This window comes from Eptesicus fuscus, chromosome 8 (assembly GCF_027574615.1).
Source record: "Eptesicus fuscus isolate TK198812 chromosome 8, DD_ASM_mEF_20220401, whole genome shotgun sequence".
Classification (NCBI taxonomy): domain Eukaryota; kingdom Metazoa; phylum Chordata; class Mammalia; order Chiroptera; family Vespertilionidae; genus Eptesicus; species Eptesicus fuscus.
The window spans coordinates 91,970,265-91,986,685 of record NC_072480.1 but is presented as its reverse complement, the minus strand read 5'-3'; the positions used below and the strand labels follow the sequence as shown (position 1 = coordinate 91,986,685).

General features: G+C 40.2%; 1 protein-coding gene across 2 annotated transcripts in view; it reads right to left on the bottom strand.

The window, feature by feature from the left end:
• Positions 1 to 16,421, bottom strand: part of ZDHHC2 (zinc finger DHHC-type palmitoyltransferase 2) — a 66,710-nt gene that overhangs the window by 11,708 nt on the left and 38,581 nt on the right. For both annotated transcript variants that reach the window (XM_054720095.1, XM_054720097.1), the window contains exons 4-9: positions 15,944 to 16,064; positions 11,416 to 11,485; positions 10,582 to 10,614; positions 8,786 to 8,906; positions 6,495 to 6,627; positions 107 to 233 (exon numbers count right to left, since the gene is read on the bottom strand). In XM_054720095.1, the coding sequence (XP_054576070.1) occupies positions 107 to 233; positions 6,495 to 6,627; positions 8,786 to 8,906; positions 10,582 to 10,614; positions 11,416 to 11,485; positions 15,944 to 16,064 (605 nt within the window). The remainder of the gene's footprint in view (positions 1 to 106; positions 234 to 6,494; positions 6,628 to 8,785; positions 8,907 to 10,581; positions 10,615 to 11,415; positions 11,486 to 15,943; positions 16,065 to 16,421) is intronic.

The following is a 16,421-nucleotide window of genomic DNA, read 5'->3' as shown; positions in this document are numbered from 1 at the left end:
ATAAAATAATACGTTAAAAAATAGGAGGTCCTGTGCAGAATAACAGAGTCCCTTTGCTGGATTACTTTCCTTAGTTTAATACCTGAAACATTTCGCAACGAAATACCTTGAAAACACGGGTAGCAACCAGTACTTCTTCTCATCACCAAAAACTTGTCGCATATTTTTACTGAAACCCAAGCTGAATCCGTTCTTATCTGTTCCATGTCGAAATACAGGACTTCTGAAAGCCTCTAAAAGAGACAGCAGAGCAATCACATGAGTAATGAACATATACCTGGTAACCCGCACCTTTAGAAGTTACTGAAGTAAATGAAGGCACTCGAAAATCAATGGCTAACCCCCGAGGACTTATGTGCCTACCAGCAGCTCAGCAATGAAGATTGCCTATACTGTTTTAAAATAATCGAATGACTACATTTACTTTAATTTCTAAGTAACCTTTTAACTAGTATAGCAGCACATGTGCATTGCAGAAAATTAGAAAATAAAAAACACACAAGTAATTTTAGATACGTGGGTGGATAGATATAGATATTAACAAATCTACATAGGTTTTAACTAAAATGAGATTATACATACATTCTATAGCTTGCATTTTACAGTCGGTATGTTTCATTTTACAATCTCATTGAACCCTACCTTTTTTCCCAGCCAACCCCAAGTATACGTTAAAGCTGGTTTGTCCAAACCAAGATCCAATGCAGAGTCATACCCTGTGTGTGGTTATGCCCACACTGCAGACGGAAGCTGAGGTTCAGAGAGGCTGTGGGACTTGCCCAGGATCACACAGAAAATAAATATCTGACTGCAACCTGAACAAGGTCATCGATGTTCCTCCCATAATGCTTCATTTCTTTTGAGATGTAAAAATATAAAATTTTATTTTTTGAATATGAATAAACACATAAGTATAATGAGTTCTGTCTAGCATGTAAAAAAGAAAACTCTAATTAGCAGAGTGAAGGTACTAAAAAGATGTGGCAGCTTCCAAGTTCCTTAGCATTCGTCCCCCTAAGTTATACAGCTTTACATAAAACAGGGTTCTAACTGGAGGACCACAATGTCCCGAGGAAGTCCTTTCAGTGTTACAAGTTCAATCTACAAGCTTGAGGAGTTGAAAGCTTCTAGAAACAATTCATTTACGTTTGATAAATTAAAATTTAATTGTCCAACATCTATTTTGAAAATAGGATACTTTGTTTAGAAATTACTTTATTATACCAATTTTCACCCTAAGAGTTTCTGCTATAAGATTTTATCTGAATATTAAAAATTATCATTCATTGGTCACAGGTTACAATTAATCTTCACTGACCATTATAACAATGGAATCTCACAGTTGCAAGTGTCCTTTGAGATCATAAGGATTTGTAAGTCCTGGTTGTATTCCCAAACTCCCAACCTTAGTCTAGAAAACTCCAGTTAGCTTAGTCGCTGCTTACTCATCAAACCTCATAGTATCTACTTTGTGTTTTTTAGCTTTCTATGTATCAACCATGTGGGTAGTATCTCACATTGCTAGGTCTCTTCCTATAGGCTTCTGTAAAAATTGAGGAGAAATTTACAGAACATCGTGCACTGCTGGTGGCAATGCAGACTGGTGCAGCCACTGTGGAGAACAGTATGGAGTTTCCTTAAAAAACTAAAAATGGAACTCCCATTTGACCCAGTGACCCCACTTTAGGAATATATCTCAAGAAACTAGAAACACCAATTAGAAAGGATATATGCACCCCTATGTTCATAGCAGCACCATTTACCATAGCTAAGATTTGGAAACAGCCTAAGTGCCCATCAGCAGATGAGTGGATTAAAAAACTATGGTACATCTACACAATGGAATACTACACTGCAGTAAAAAATAAGGAGTTCTTACCATTTGCAACAGCATGGATGGAACTGGAGAGCATTATACTAAGTGAAATAAGCCAGTCAGAGAAAGATAAATGTCACATGATCTCACTCATTTGTGGCATATAATGAACCACGTAAACTGATGATCAAAAACAGATCCAGAGACAGAGAAGCATTGATCCGACCGTCAAACCTCAGAGGGAAGGTAGTGGAGGGTGGGGGTAAGAGGGAGAGATCAACCAAAGGACTTGTATGCATGCAAATAAGCCTCACCAATGGACACAGAGGGCATGAGTGGCGGGGGTCGGGGGGAACATTGGGGGGATAAGGACACATATGTAACACCTTAATCAATAAAGGAAACACATTTAGCCACTTTAAAGTGAACCATTCAGTGACATTTAGTACATTCATGATTTTGTGCAGCTTCCACCTTTATCAAGTTCCAACATATTTTCTTCACCCCAGAAGAAACCATTAGGCAGTCACATGTGGTAGCATGTTTCAGTACTTCATCCCTTTCTATGGCTGAATACTATTCCACTGGAATATATGTAACCATATTTTTCCTATCCCTTCATCCTTTGATGGGAATGTGGGTTGTTTCCACCTTTTGGCTAATGCAAACAGTACTGCTATGAACACTGATATACAAATTATCTGCTGATTGCTGTTTTCAATTATTTTGGGTATATACCTGCTGGAGGCTAATTCCAGCATGTCATAATAAATACAAGAAGTCCTCAAAAGGTTGATGGGCTTCTATATCCAGCAGGGCTGAGGATACATATCATTGCCTACTGGAATGGCCGAAGGCATTTCCCCAAACCTGAATTTACATAAAAGATTGCTTGCTGCCAGACAGCTGAGGGCATTTCAACCTACATGTTATTGCCTCCTGCTGGCCAAACACCTGAACAGCCGAAGGCAGTTCCCCCAAAACTGACAATGCCTACTGTATACTAAACCTTACCTTTTAATATGTCTATCTGCTTTGCTTTAGGGCAATTTGTGTTAATAAAGAGCGAGGGGTCCGGAGATTCAGAGAACTTGGTTACTGAAGCTAAGCCCTCCTCTGGCTCCCCCATGGATTACAAAGTTAGCGTATTTTCCGGCGTATAAGACCCCCGACTTTTGAGAAGATTTTCCTGGGTTAAAAGGTCGTCTTATACGCCGGAAAATACGGTATATCATATTTCTAGTCTCTTTATTAATTTACACGCAGCGCCTTCTCCAGCTTCCTGAACCCTTCTAGATGCTGGATATCACCCCGGCGTATACCTAAGAGTGGAATTACTGGGTCACATGGTAATTCTGTATTTAACATTTTGAGGACTTGCCAGACTGTTTTCACATTGACTGTACACTTTTATATTCCCACCAGCAATATGTGAAGGTTCCAAATTCGCCACATCCTCCCCAAAGCTTGTGGGTTATTTTTAATCTCAATTCAAGTGAATATGAAGTGGTACCTCACTGTGGTTTTGATTTTGATGTCCCTAATAACTAATGATACGGAGCATGTTTTTAGGTGTTTGTTGGCCATTTGTATATTTTCTTTAGAGAAATGTCTTTTTAAATGTCTATTGAAATCTTCTGCAAATTTTTTTTTTATTTTTTTTACTTTATTAATTTTTTACAGAGAGGAAGGAACATGGATAGAGAGTTAGAAACATCGATGAGAGAGAAACATCGATCAGCTGCCTCCTGCACACTCCCTTCTGGGGATGTGCCTGCAACCAAGGTACATGCCCTTGACTGGAATCGAACCCAGGACCCTTCAGTCCCCAGGCCGACGCTCTATTCACTGAGCCAAATGGGTCAGGACACTTCTGCAAATTTTTAAACTGGGTTGTTTGTCTTGTTGTTGAGTTGTAATATTTACATATTCTGGATACTCGGCCCTTGGACGTATGATTTACAAATATTACTCTGAAAGATCCTCTTCATTCCCCCACTGAATGGTCTTGGAACCCTTGTGAAAAACCAATTGGCCAAAGATGTGTAAATTCAGCTCCGGACTCTCAATTCAATTTCATTAGTCCAGATCGCTATCCTTATACCAGTACCACGTTTTGATCACTGTAGATTTGCAGCAAGTTCTGAAAACAGTAAGAACTTTGTTTTATTTTTTAGTGGCTGTTGTTTTCGCTATGTGGGGCCCTTAATGTATTCTATATGTAAGATCATGTCATCTGTGAAAAAGAATCGTTTTATCTTCCTTTCCAATTTGGACACCCTTATTTCCTTTTCTCGGTTGATTTCTCGGACTAGAATTTCCAGTAGTGTTAAAAGCAGCAGAAAGAGGGCATCCGGTTTTGTTCCTGATCTTAAGGAAAAGGTTTTTCTTTCTCACCGCTGAGTGTAAGGTCAGTTGTGGGGCTCTCATCAAGCCCTTTATCAGATCAAAGAAGTTCCCTCCTATTCTTAGTGGGCCAAGTGCTTTTATCATGAAAGGTATTATATTTTGTCGAACACTTTTTTGTATCAGCTGAGACAATCATGTGGTTTTCCCCTTCTATTAATGTGATATATGATTTTTGCATAGTGAACACCCTTGTATTCCTGGGATAAATCTTACTTGATCATGGCATATGGTCCTTTTTTTTTTCTTTATCATGTATTCATATTTATTCTTTTAAATTTCTTTATTAAGGTATTACATATATGTTATTCCCCCATTACCACTTACCCCCCATTCATGCCCCCACCCCCCTGTTGTCTGTGTCCATTGGTTAGGCTTACATGCATGCATATAGGTCCTTTGGTTGATCACTCTCCCTTACCCCCACCCTCCCCTACCTTCCCTCTGAGGTTTGACGGTCGGATGGATGCTTCTCTGTCTCTGGATCTGTTTTTGTTCATCAGTTATGTTGTTCATTATATTCCACAAGTGAGTGAGATCATGTGATATTTATCTTTCTCTGACTGGCTTATTTCACTTAGCATAATGCTCTCCATCTCCATCCATGTTGTTGCAAATGGTAAGAACTCCTTTTTTGCCGCAGCGTAGTATTCCATTGTGTAGATGTACCACAGTTTTTTAATCCACTCATCTGCTGATGGGCACTTAGGCTGTTTCCAAATCTTAACTATGGTGAATTGTGCTGCTATGAACATAGGGGTGCATATATCCTTTCTGATTCGTGTTTCTAGTTGCTTGGGATATATTCCTAGAAGTGGGATCACTGAGTCAAATGGGAGTTCCATTTTTAGTTTTTTAAGGAAACTCCATACTGTTCTCCACAGTGGCTGCACCAGTCTGCATTCCCACAAACAGTGCACGAGGGTTCCTTTTTCTCTGCATCCTCGCCAGCACTTGTCATTTGTTGATTTGTTGATGATAGCCATTCTGATAGGTGTGAAATGGTACCGCATTATTGTTTTGATTTGCATCTCTCTGATGACTAGTGACTTTGAGCAGGTTTTCAGCATATGGTCCTTTTAATATGCTGCTGGATTTGGTTTGCTTGTATTTTATTGAGGATTTTTTGCATTTGTGTTCATAAGGGATATTGTAAGTTTTCTTGTGTTGTCTTTCTCTGGCTTTGGAATTAGTGCAATGCTAACCTTAAAGAGTAAGTAGAAAGTGTTTCCTTCTAATTTTTTTGGCAGAGTTTGAGAAGAATTGGTGTAATTCTTCTTGAATGTCTGGTAGAATTTACCAGAGAAGCCCTCAAGTCCTGGGCTTTTCTTTGCTGGGAGTTACCTGATTACTGATTCAACTTCCTAACTTGCTATTGGTCTATTCAGATTTTTTATTTCTTCTTGAGTCAGATTGGTAGTTTATGTGTTTCTAGAAATGGTACATTTCATCTAGGTTACCTAATTTTTTGATGTACAAATGTTCATCCTTTTTGATTTGTTATAAAGTTGGTAGTCCCCACTTTCATTTCTGATTTTCATAATTTGAGTCTTCTTTTTTGTTTCTAGCGATAGGCCTGTCAAATTTGTTATTTTCAAAGAACCAACTATTGATTTCATTGATCTTCTATCTTTAAATTCTCTATTCTCATTATCTCCTCTCTAATCTTTACTATTTCCTAACTTTTGCTAGCTTTGGGTAACTGCTCTTGTTTTTATAGTTCCTTAAAGTGTGAAGTTATTGATTTGAGATATTTCTTCTTTCTTAATGTAAGCATTTATAGTTACGTATTTATTTTCCTCTAAGCACTGTTTCTCCCAGCATCCCACCCCTGTCGGGCTTTTGAACATACTGTTTTCTCTGCCTGAGATGTTCTAGCTCTTTCAATGACTGACTTCTTAGGTTAAATATGTATTATTTTGGTGAGCTCTTCCCTGATCACTCATCTAAACAGGCACCCTTCTGCCACCCTCAGCCCTTGATATATACTTTGGGATCCTATTCATTTCCTTTAAAGCACTTTGCCTGTTTTAATCTAGTTATTGATTGCTCACCACTGCATATACACAATGCTTTACATATGACAAACAGTAAAACAATTATATGGAATGAGTGAATCTGTGTGTGTCTAAGTCACATTCCACAAAACAATGTGGGGAATAGGAATAATTTTTACCACTTCAGGACAGGTAGGCATTTACGCATATGGCAACTTTTGATGAGTATCTATTTATGTATTTAAGTTCTTTTAACTACAAAATTGCATACTCACCTAATGTAGACTTATTTTTGCTGACTAGCCAACAATGATAGCCAAACAGAGAAGACAAGCTGACAGAAAACATAGCTGCAGCAAAGAATAAAAACATAATATGGAACTTGGCTTGAGTATCTGGTAGACCATTCTATAAAGAAAGGGAAAAAATGAAATGTTTTGTCAAAGGGATAAGCATTCCCCTACTTTTATAAGTAAGATTTTTTATTTTGCTTAAAATATTTCCTAAATTTAGATATGGAGAAAGATACATGGCTTTATATTAAAAATCTGAGAAAAAAACATATAGCATCAGATTAAAATAAATGTTGACTGGAATATGAATATATATGAAAAATATATTCAAACTTGGGGTATTTATTTTGTTTGGCATTACAGAATCATAGAAAAAGTGTGGTTAATATGAGTGTAACTTTTAACAGAAGAAAGCAAGGTATAAGGAACGATAAAATTTACTTTTGAATTTACTACTTGAATACATTTTATAACATACTACAGATTTATAAATGATTAAATAATTTTATTAAAGTGCCGAAAATGAAGGTTAATTGGCACAGTTTAGCTACTATATCCACTGATGTTTTACTTTACTACAAACAGCAGCCTCTACTACAAGAACATATACAACAACACATCCACAGTAATGCTTCAGGCTATTGTAAATAAGAGCATCCCAGCAAAGATAAACAGGAGAGCGTGACACCTGTGTAAAATAACCCTCACACTGCCCGTGTGACAAAGGAAGCCATCGCAAAACAAAACCAGCGGGACTCTCACTGTGTGTCTTGCCCAAGGAGAGCCGGACTCCACCTAGAATGGTAGGTTTGGGGCTAAGGACACTCAGCGACGCACCAGAGCTGCTAGGAGGTGTCTCCTTCTGCTAGAAGGAAATGCTGTCTCCATGCCCTGCAGTATCTGTCAGACTGACAGGTCACCTGACCTCACCAACAGCTTCTGAGGGCGGTCCTCACAGTGAGAACGCTGGCTACTCCTTCACAGATATATTTGTGGTTGGAACTAAAACCATTCATAGGAACGAAGAATGTCTCAGACATTCACTAGGGATCATTCTTCTAGCTGCACCCTGAAGGTATACGTGAATGCTGGGAGCCTGTCCACACACCTGTGAACTCCTAGTGCTTAGCAATAGAAGTGACACACAGTAGGTGCTCAATAAATCTCTGGTATTGAATGTGATTAAAATCCCATCCCACATAAATGACCTAGCAATTAGAAAAGTCTTACCTAATAAAGAATAATTTTATTAAATAATAAAGCAATTCTGGCAGGGGATAACTTTTTTTTTTTATCATTGTTTGATATTCATGAGGACTATCTTTGGATAGTTAAAATACTCAATTTTAATTTTGTTTTGCTTGCATTTAAAGTAAATGGTGCAGAAGACAAATGAATTAACTAAAGCCTAATCAAGCAATACCTAGTAAAAATTCAGGGCATTATAGATATAATAGTTTAAAAAAATAATCTTTTTACACATAAAGAAAACACTTCTATTTCTAAATACTGGGGAAAAAAATCTTCTTAGACAGTCAATTCCTGTTATGTCAGTGGTTGTGTTCTATAAAGCTGCCGTGAACCCTGACTTCCTCCCAGGGAAAACACAGGGAGGTTCCTGCGGCCTCCGGCACGGTTCTGTCTGCAGATCTATGCATGACCCGGTTTGCTGTGCATCTGGGCCTGAAGACACATCATCAACAACTTTTTCACATTTGTTGTTCACGCACTGACACAGAACTCACGCCCCACATCACTATTACTCAGGCCTGAAGGATGCGTACCCAACACACAGATTTTCTCCATAAAGCACCCCACACGAGTGCTCAGAAACACCGACAGGACTTCAGCACTATTCTTGAAGAGCATTTTAAACACAGAAATGACCAACTCAAAGCACAACAATGCAAAAAAAAAAAAACAGTGTGTGGCATTAAGTGGAGTGAAAAGCACACCGTGTACATATGGGAGTTGAAACAAGAAGGCAGAGTCTCCTTGTTTTAATCTCCTTGCTCAATATGGACACGGGGCCACGCGAAGTTTTGGCCACTCTGTGCACGTCTGCAAATGGCCACAAAAGCTCTGTGAGTTCTGATTGTGGGTAACAGAGAAACTTCAGCAGGATGTGAATTCACAAACACAGAACCTGCAAATAATGAGGACTGACTCTAAACGAGCTCAAGTCTATAAAAGCAGTGTCTGAAATAACTCACTAGTGAAAACTGTACTATGTATTTTCATATACCAAAAAAATCAACAAGGTAATCACTTACTGTCCAAAATTTGATAAAATACTGTAAATCCGTAGCAGCAATAAAAAGGCAGTAGAGCAGGGAATAAGCCAAGAAAAGGAGGAAAAATTTATAATTTGAAAATCCAACACAATTGTTCACCCTGTTGATAAAAACAAAAAAACATTTTCGATGAGTTTTACATTTTCAGCACGGGTATACATATGCCCAACCTTAACACAGCGTTGAGTTTTTATCATTCAAAATGTACTGGCAAATTTTAAGTGTAATTCGTGAGATTTCTTTATACATACAAACATTAAAAATATCCGTTTCACTAAAAAGGGATTCTGTGTTTAAGTTTTTCAAATTTGATACGTAATATGACTTGACTCAATCAAGAACCATGTCACTGTACAGTTAACCTTTGAACCAGCGGGTTGGAACTGCACGGGTCCATTTAGGCACAGGCTGTGTTTCAATAAATACACAGTCGGCACTCTGCATCCCCAGTTTATTTGAAACAAGAAGGGCGAAAATTCACAAAAGCATGTGCTCTTAACCAGTCCCTTCACTGAGAGTGGCCTCAGGAAGCATGAATGCCTGGTACTTCCGGACGGCCAGGCTTGGGAGATGGCAAACCCCCCGGTGGGAGAGAGCCCTCAGGCAGAGCAGCGAAGACTGAGGTGTCTCAGGTGGGGAGCCGTCAGCGGGCGTGGGAACTGCCCTCGCAGGTGCAGCGGACTCAGGAGGGTCGTGGGGACACGGTGGGCACTGACAGCATGTGCTATGGAAGGGTCAGCAGAGGAATACACGGAGGACTCAGGCTGCCTGTAATAGAAGGTATGGGGGAGCTACTTGCTGAGAATGAGAACAGAATGAATGAAATGGGTGAAAGAGTAGGGAAAGCAAAAGAATGAATATAATGAGAATTAATACCAAATGGAGGTCATTCACTGAAGTCCTTTTTGGGAAGAACCTCAGTCCTATAGGAGCTAAGGAGCTTTATAACCTGTTAAAGGAGAAAGTCTGCACAGACAGTAGCAAAAGGCAGCCCGGGGAGGGCTACAGAAGACAGTAAACCGGACACCCCCGTGCTGTGCCTGCAACGGAGATCATCGTTCTCTGTAGGTCTACGCCTCAGCCTACAACCGGCATAGCTCTCCCAAGCGCCACCCCTGAAGAAGATGAGGCTCATGGAATATCGGGCTTAATGTCCAAGCCAAGCGTGGCGGGCCACCTCAGTGTGACTGGCAAAAGAGCGTGCACACCGGGACGGTAAATTATAGGGAAAGGTAGAAAATACCTTCATTAGAGAATTAGGCCTTTCCAATACTCTAAGACACCCCATCTCCTGACTTAGAAATATTTGTTAAAATATTAAGGAATTCTAAGTGGAAACCCTTATTTCAACAGCATGTTATTCTACTTGTTATTCTACTCTGTAATGCCAAGTTTTATGTAAACTAAACTGTTAAAGCTTTAGATTAATGATTAGAAAATTCTAGTGAGGGATTGTGTTTATATGTGCATTTTGGTGTAACTCCTGGGAAGTATTTTAGAATTTCTATGTTTATTCATGTATATACAAAGAAAACCATTTGTTCTGAGCAAATATGAGACATTAACTTAAAATACTGGTTTTAAAATTATTCATGGAAATTCTCCTGAATAAAGACTCTTGAACTAATTAAACAAATATCAGAAATTAAATCTGAAAGTACCTCCTAGATCAGCTAAGGCAAAATTTCATTTATAAAAATATTTAAATAGATAAATGATTGTATTTACTAACTTAGAAGGGACAGAAACCGGTTTAAGCATAGAGCCAGACTTACCATGGGCAATGATGGTCCATCTTCAAAATACATCTAAAAAAACAAACAAACATATACACAAAACTCAACACCCCATGAAAACTTAGTCCCATTAAATTATTAAAATACATATTTGTTATTTCAAAAAAGTTGTAGCAAGTAAAATATTGCAAAATTATTTACTTCTCTAAAAATTGAATAATAGGAGGAGGCAGAGGCTGGGTGGAGATGGGTAAAGGGTGGGGAAGTGGGGGACATCTGTAATAAGTGTCAATAATAAATAAAATAAATAAATATAGAATAATAGCGAAAGTCCTCATCTAAAAAAGAGACGCTAGCTAATTCCAGTTATGATGCAATAATAGGACTTCCAACTGAAAATATAACACGCTTTAACGTCCAAAACCAATGCAATGTGTTCATATACAATTATCTTACGCTAAAGAAGGTGCAGAATGCCGGCTGATAGACAGGAAGTCTGGGTAAAACTTGTCCTTTCATTTCGATCCTTAGGCCACGTAATTCTACTGCCCTTGTGGTTACCCTAAGTATGTAGTAACACCCGGCTGTCACAAAGTCAACTGGGAAAGGGTCACCGAAGAAATACTTCCCAAATCAAACCAGCCAAGTCTGAGCTGGTAAAAATCATGCCCGGCATTCATGTCAGTGTGAACCGGGGGAAGGGGACAACTGATTCTGGCCCTAAACCACATCCGTTACTAACGCAAGTGATCATGCCAACTCCATTTCCTAAGGAAAGGGGTGAGAACATGAGCAGGGAGAGAAGGAAACAGTCTGGAAAACAGTGAGAAAAGAGACATGCTCGTCCAATAAGAGAAAGAAAGGGCTCCTTACTTGTCACAGACGGAGCAGTGGTGGCAGCGGTCGGGTTTGATGAGTTGGCATCTGTCACAGTATCGGATTGCTGGGAACAAAGAGCTCCACTTAGCCTTCGGCTGAACAGTGCATTGACCAAGCGATTAAATGGCTCTCGTCACCTATTCCGATTTAAATTCTACATAACATTCCAAATTTAAATTTGGCAAAATTAAGAGAGTCGACTCTGTTTAAATACAAAAATGGAAAAGACGTGCCCGCAGTCTCAGTTCTCCGGAGAGGTTTCACAAGGACGGGCATCTTTAGGGGAAATGTTTCTAGGGCAGCGGTCGCCAACTGGTGGTCCACGGACCACTGGTGGTCCCTGAGGTCCTAAAGGCTGGCGACCGCTGTTCTAGGGCATCCTCAAGTGTCAGTGGTTATCCATCTATATACCTACCTACCTACCTACCTACCTACCTACCTTCCGTAAGGCTCAAAAGGGTGGAAGTATGTTCCTTTCCATCTGAGTCAACAGAATGTCTCTCTCCATAAAAACAATGATTTTCTGCACCCGCCAGGATAACCAAGAGAGGATACAACCACATTTTAGAAATTTTATGCAAAACTAATTTTAGAAATTTGTGAATAAACTCTCTTGATCGCTTACATTGAGAAACATCTCACACCTTCTGTGTTGAGCGAGGTACAAGCTTAGAAGTGAGAATTAGAAGAAGCCCTCCCAATAAGAACTTCAATCCTTGTAACGGAAGACCTGATCCTTCCTCCTCCAATACCGGCAGCAAAGGCAGCTATGAATGATTGATTCGGAGAGGCTATTTCAGTCTGCAGGCGTCTTACAGGAGGCAGGCAGCTACCGATGCTACAGGAAAGCAGCTATTACGTGGGCAGTCCCGTAGGATCAGTAAGGCCACACTTACAAATGTAAAAAAAATTTGGAAAAAATACTCGCAATAAGTAATTACCAAGGTTATGTCAAGCGAATGCTATAATCTCTGAAAAAGAAAACAGTTGCTATGAACTAAGAATAAGACGTGCTTTTCTTAGACCACAAGGCCTAAATCGAGTGTTTTCAGTGTTGAAATGAGTCCTTCGTTTCCCCTCACAAGTTCCTCTTTCAGGAACTGCAGGGATCCACAGCATGGCCGTGCTGCTCAGCCCCCGAGTGGAGACCCCACGGGTGCCCTCCCCGCGACCCTAAAGGTCTCCCTGGCTCTGCCCAGTATGGAAGTGAGAGGCGGTGCTGTCCAGAGAAACATAACAGGAGCTCCATGTGCGCTTTTAAACTCCCCAGGAGCTAAAGAGAAAGTCCTATCTTCTGGGTTTTCCCAGCTCTTTGAAACCTGTAATGTATTTTCACTCACAGTTACACTGTCCGTGCCACGAGGGACTAGCAGCCCGTTCACGGGCAGCACGGTCTGAAGTCACAGTCTCCAGGTGACGTCTGGAGGACACCTAGGTCCTCTCTGGCCAGTGATTATCTGCACTTCACAGTTCGCAAGGGAAAAACCTTTCAAATCGAAGTGGGCAGTAACTCACTGGAGGTCAAAACAACGTAGAAATAAGTGTTTTGTCTGGAGTCTTTTATAAAAGGAGAAATTTCATTTTTTAATGAAAAAAACAAAAAACACCACTCTGTATACCACATTATGTCCAACTAAAATCGTGCCAGAGTAATTTAAAACGAAAGATCTGATTATCGTTTAAAAAACTCCTTACAGCCAAGGGGGAATTTTTATGTTAACTGTCTTGCTTGAGTTTTTAAGGAATGTATTCATATATTACTTACATAATTGAAAACTTTGTGGGTAAATGTTGAAAAGACAACATTACTAACATCTGCGTACGATGATAAATGAGTTACATCACCTCTAATTGTTACCTTTGTAGTAAAAAACTAGTACAATTTTCTTTTGTAGGAAAAGATCAAGGACAAGGAGAGAGCTAAAAAAAAAAAAAGTAAATAGTCCTCATTAATAAAAATGAATAATAATATAAAAAGGTCTGAAGAGCCCTGTGAGGATGCAGAAGACGGGTGGATCAGAAGAACGCACAGCACAAACAGAAGTGCGGGGAGCAGACTTCCCAACACCCTGCCTCAACTACTAGCACACCCTCAGCCACGTCTCATGGGGCTGAATGGTTCTGTGTACAGCCGTCAGCTTAACCCAGGCAGCTGGCATTTCTCTCCTTCAGGTTTGGAGGAAGTCCTGTGGCTTTAGAATGGATGGTAAAATCCTAAATGGTATTACCACTCGTTTTCTTCAATGCTCTATAAAGTATAAAGTGTGCGAACGTCAGCTGAGCCTTCACATGGCTTTAGTCCACAGACTTTCTCCCAGGGTGGAGGAGGAAGTTATCCGCACAAGACAAGGGTCACAGAGGGTGTGGCTGAGCGTGGGTAAGAAAGGCCCTCTCACATTCCTGCCTTGGAGCTCCTGTGGCTGCTCACTTCTAAATCATGCCTACCTCTCCGTTCTCCATATTCTAAAAGGGGATCAATCACACCAGCATTGCTATCTGTCTATTATACTGAGTGGCCAGATTATTATGATCTCTGGATGCATAATAATCTGGCCACTCAGTGGATAGCCTATATAATAAAAGGCTAATATGCAAATTGTCCCCTCGACCAGGAGTTCGACCAGCAGGCAGGCCAGCCAACCGCCCATGTCCCCTCTCCCTGGCCAGGCTGGCCGGACCCCACCCATGCACGAATTCATGCACCAGGCCTCATATATATATACACACACACACACACACACACACACACACACACATACACACTGAGTGGCCAGGTTATTACGCGTTCAGAGATCATAATAATCTGCAATTTAACAAAGTCAATGCCTATAGTCACTTCATAGTGATTCTAGCAGGCATCCAGAATTTTTGCACTGAAAATATAAAGATTATATCAGAGAATCCAGATTCTATTCCAGGCTGTCACAAATATTGGGGACTATGAGTTCCTCTCAGGAGACAGGCATACAGCACTGGAGTGGAACAAGAGATGATAGGCTCAATGTTCTATAAACTACACAGGGAGATGACTTACAAACCCAACGTGTAGTTGTTATTAGTGGTGAAAATTAATATTTGTCCTGATACGACTTACGCTTCAGCCCTTTCTCTTCATTCAGCGTGTCAAGGGCACAGCAGGCAAACACTGCACCAGAAATGAGGAGATAGGTTTCTGTACCTGGTACCATCGCCGTCAGCAACTAGCTTTGGAACCTTGTGCAGTAATTAATTTATAGGGGCTTAACCTCCCTCCGTGTTTGCTCAGGTTTACATAGGGCACGCACACATGAACTTATACAGAAACACATCTCTGTCTTGGAGGGACAGAGCCAGTGACATAGTATTACATCACAGAGTTACCACTGGCTCACTGAGAAACAAAGAAAACAAACAGGAAAAAATGTGATTAAAGTTAGATTCAATTATGATTTTGAAGTGAGCTAGAAACAAAGACAAATATACAACAGTAATGAGATATTTTACACTCTCTTCTTCGTACTAAGTCTTTGAAATCAGTTGTGTATTTTACACTTGAAGCCCATCTCAGCTTGGTCTAGCCACAGTTTATGTGCTCAATGGCCAAAACTGCCAAAACAGGCAGCATAGGTCCAGAGTCACAGAGTTTCTGGGTGAATCTTGGGAGGTGAGTGTCAATAGTCCATGTGTGTTCCCATTTGTTTGTCGGTTTGTTTTTAGCAAAGCAAGCAAGAATTTATTGACCACAGCAAAAACACACTTAGGGCAGTGAAACAAGGAAGGGCATAGGAGAAGCAACGGAAGAACCTGGCCACCTTGGCTCACTGGGAAGTCGGAGAAAAGAGGGGAAATGGGGGCCTTGGAGACAGGTTCAGGGGTTAGCCTGGGACGAGCTGCCGCTGCCCATGGCTTCCCTGGTTGCAAGTCTCATGGGGTCCCTTAGAGATGAAGTGATATGTGCTGGGGTGGGGGTTGGGGGCGGGCGGGAATGGCACAGGCGCGCTTCCTGGAGGGAGAGCACCCATGTGTGTTCATTTTTAAGACAACCCTTTAATTAGATAGCTGTTAAATTATCTTAAAAATCTGACCCAAGTAAAAGAGATTTGTTATTTGAGTTGCACTTGTTAAGAAATTACCATAAATTTTAAAGATGAAAAACTGTACCAATATTTTACGTATGTTTTTCTATATTTTGTATAATTGCTGTTTTAAAGGTATGTAAAATTCTATGTTATAGATCTTGCTCCCTTAAATTAAATGACAATAGGACAGTCTATAATTAAAGCTTTAAAAACGAATACTACTACAAATCAAGATTTCAGCACTTCATGGAGTCACACCAAGTAGGCAGAACAGATGGACAGTCCATTGTGATCTGGTTGAGATCTCTGTGCCACAGTGTTACTCATGTTCCCACTGAGGTTCATGGAACTGTGCAGTAAAGACTCCACAGCCATCCGAGACCTAGCACAATGTTTCCCAATGAGTGTCTGACAGTTTCAAGGACACACATATGCTCTCTCGCAGTCACCACAAGCTCCTGTACCTCCAGACATGGTCCTGGTGTAGATGGGAAGGTCCTTGGCTGCTCGCCGGAGAATCTCCTGATGGGCTTCTCCCCTCGGCTCTCTCTCCAGCAATTCTTTCTCTGCGTAAGAGAGGTGGAACTGTGGAACAGATGTAAACGTTCATCAGTATTTTCAAAGAAATGATAACATCTATTGACCTACTAACCCAGAAGAAGGCATTTATAAAATGTTAATGGTATACAGTGTATAAATTCAGGAAGGTAATAGAGTCTGAGATCTGGGCTAGTCTGTTAACCTTGCAGGTGATTAGTTTATGCATCTAGAAGGTAAAATAATAACACCCACTTCCTCAGAGATTTGTGAAACTCAAGAGGAACAGAATATATAAAAGTGCTTTATAAACTGTAGAGTTCTATCCAAGTATTAGTTATATTAATAGATAAATGGCAAAAGAAACAAATTTGGCTCAATGGATGAATTTTTCAATTGGATGTC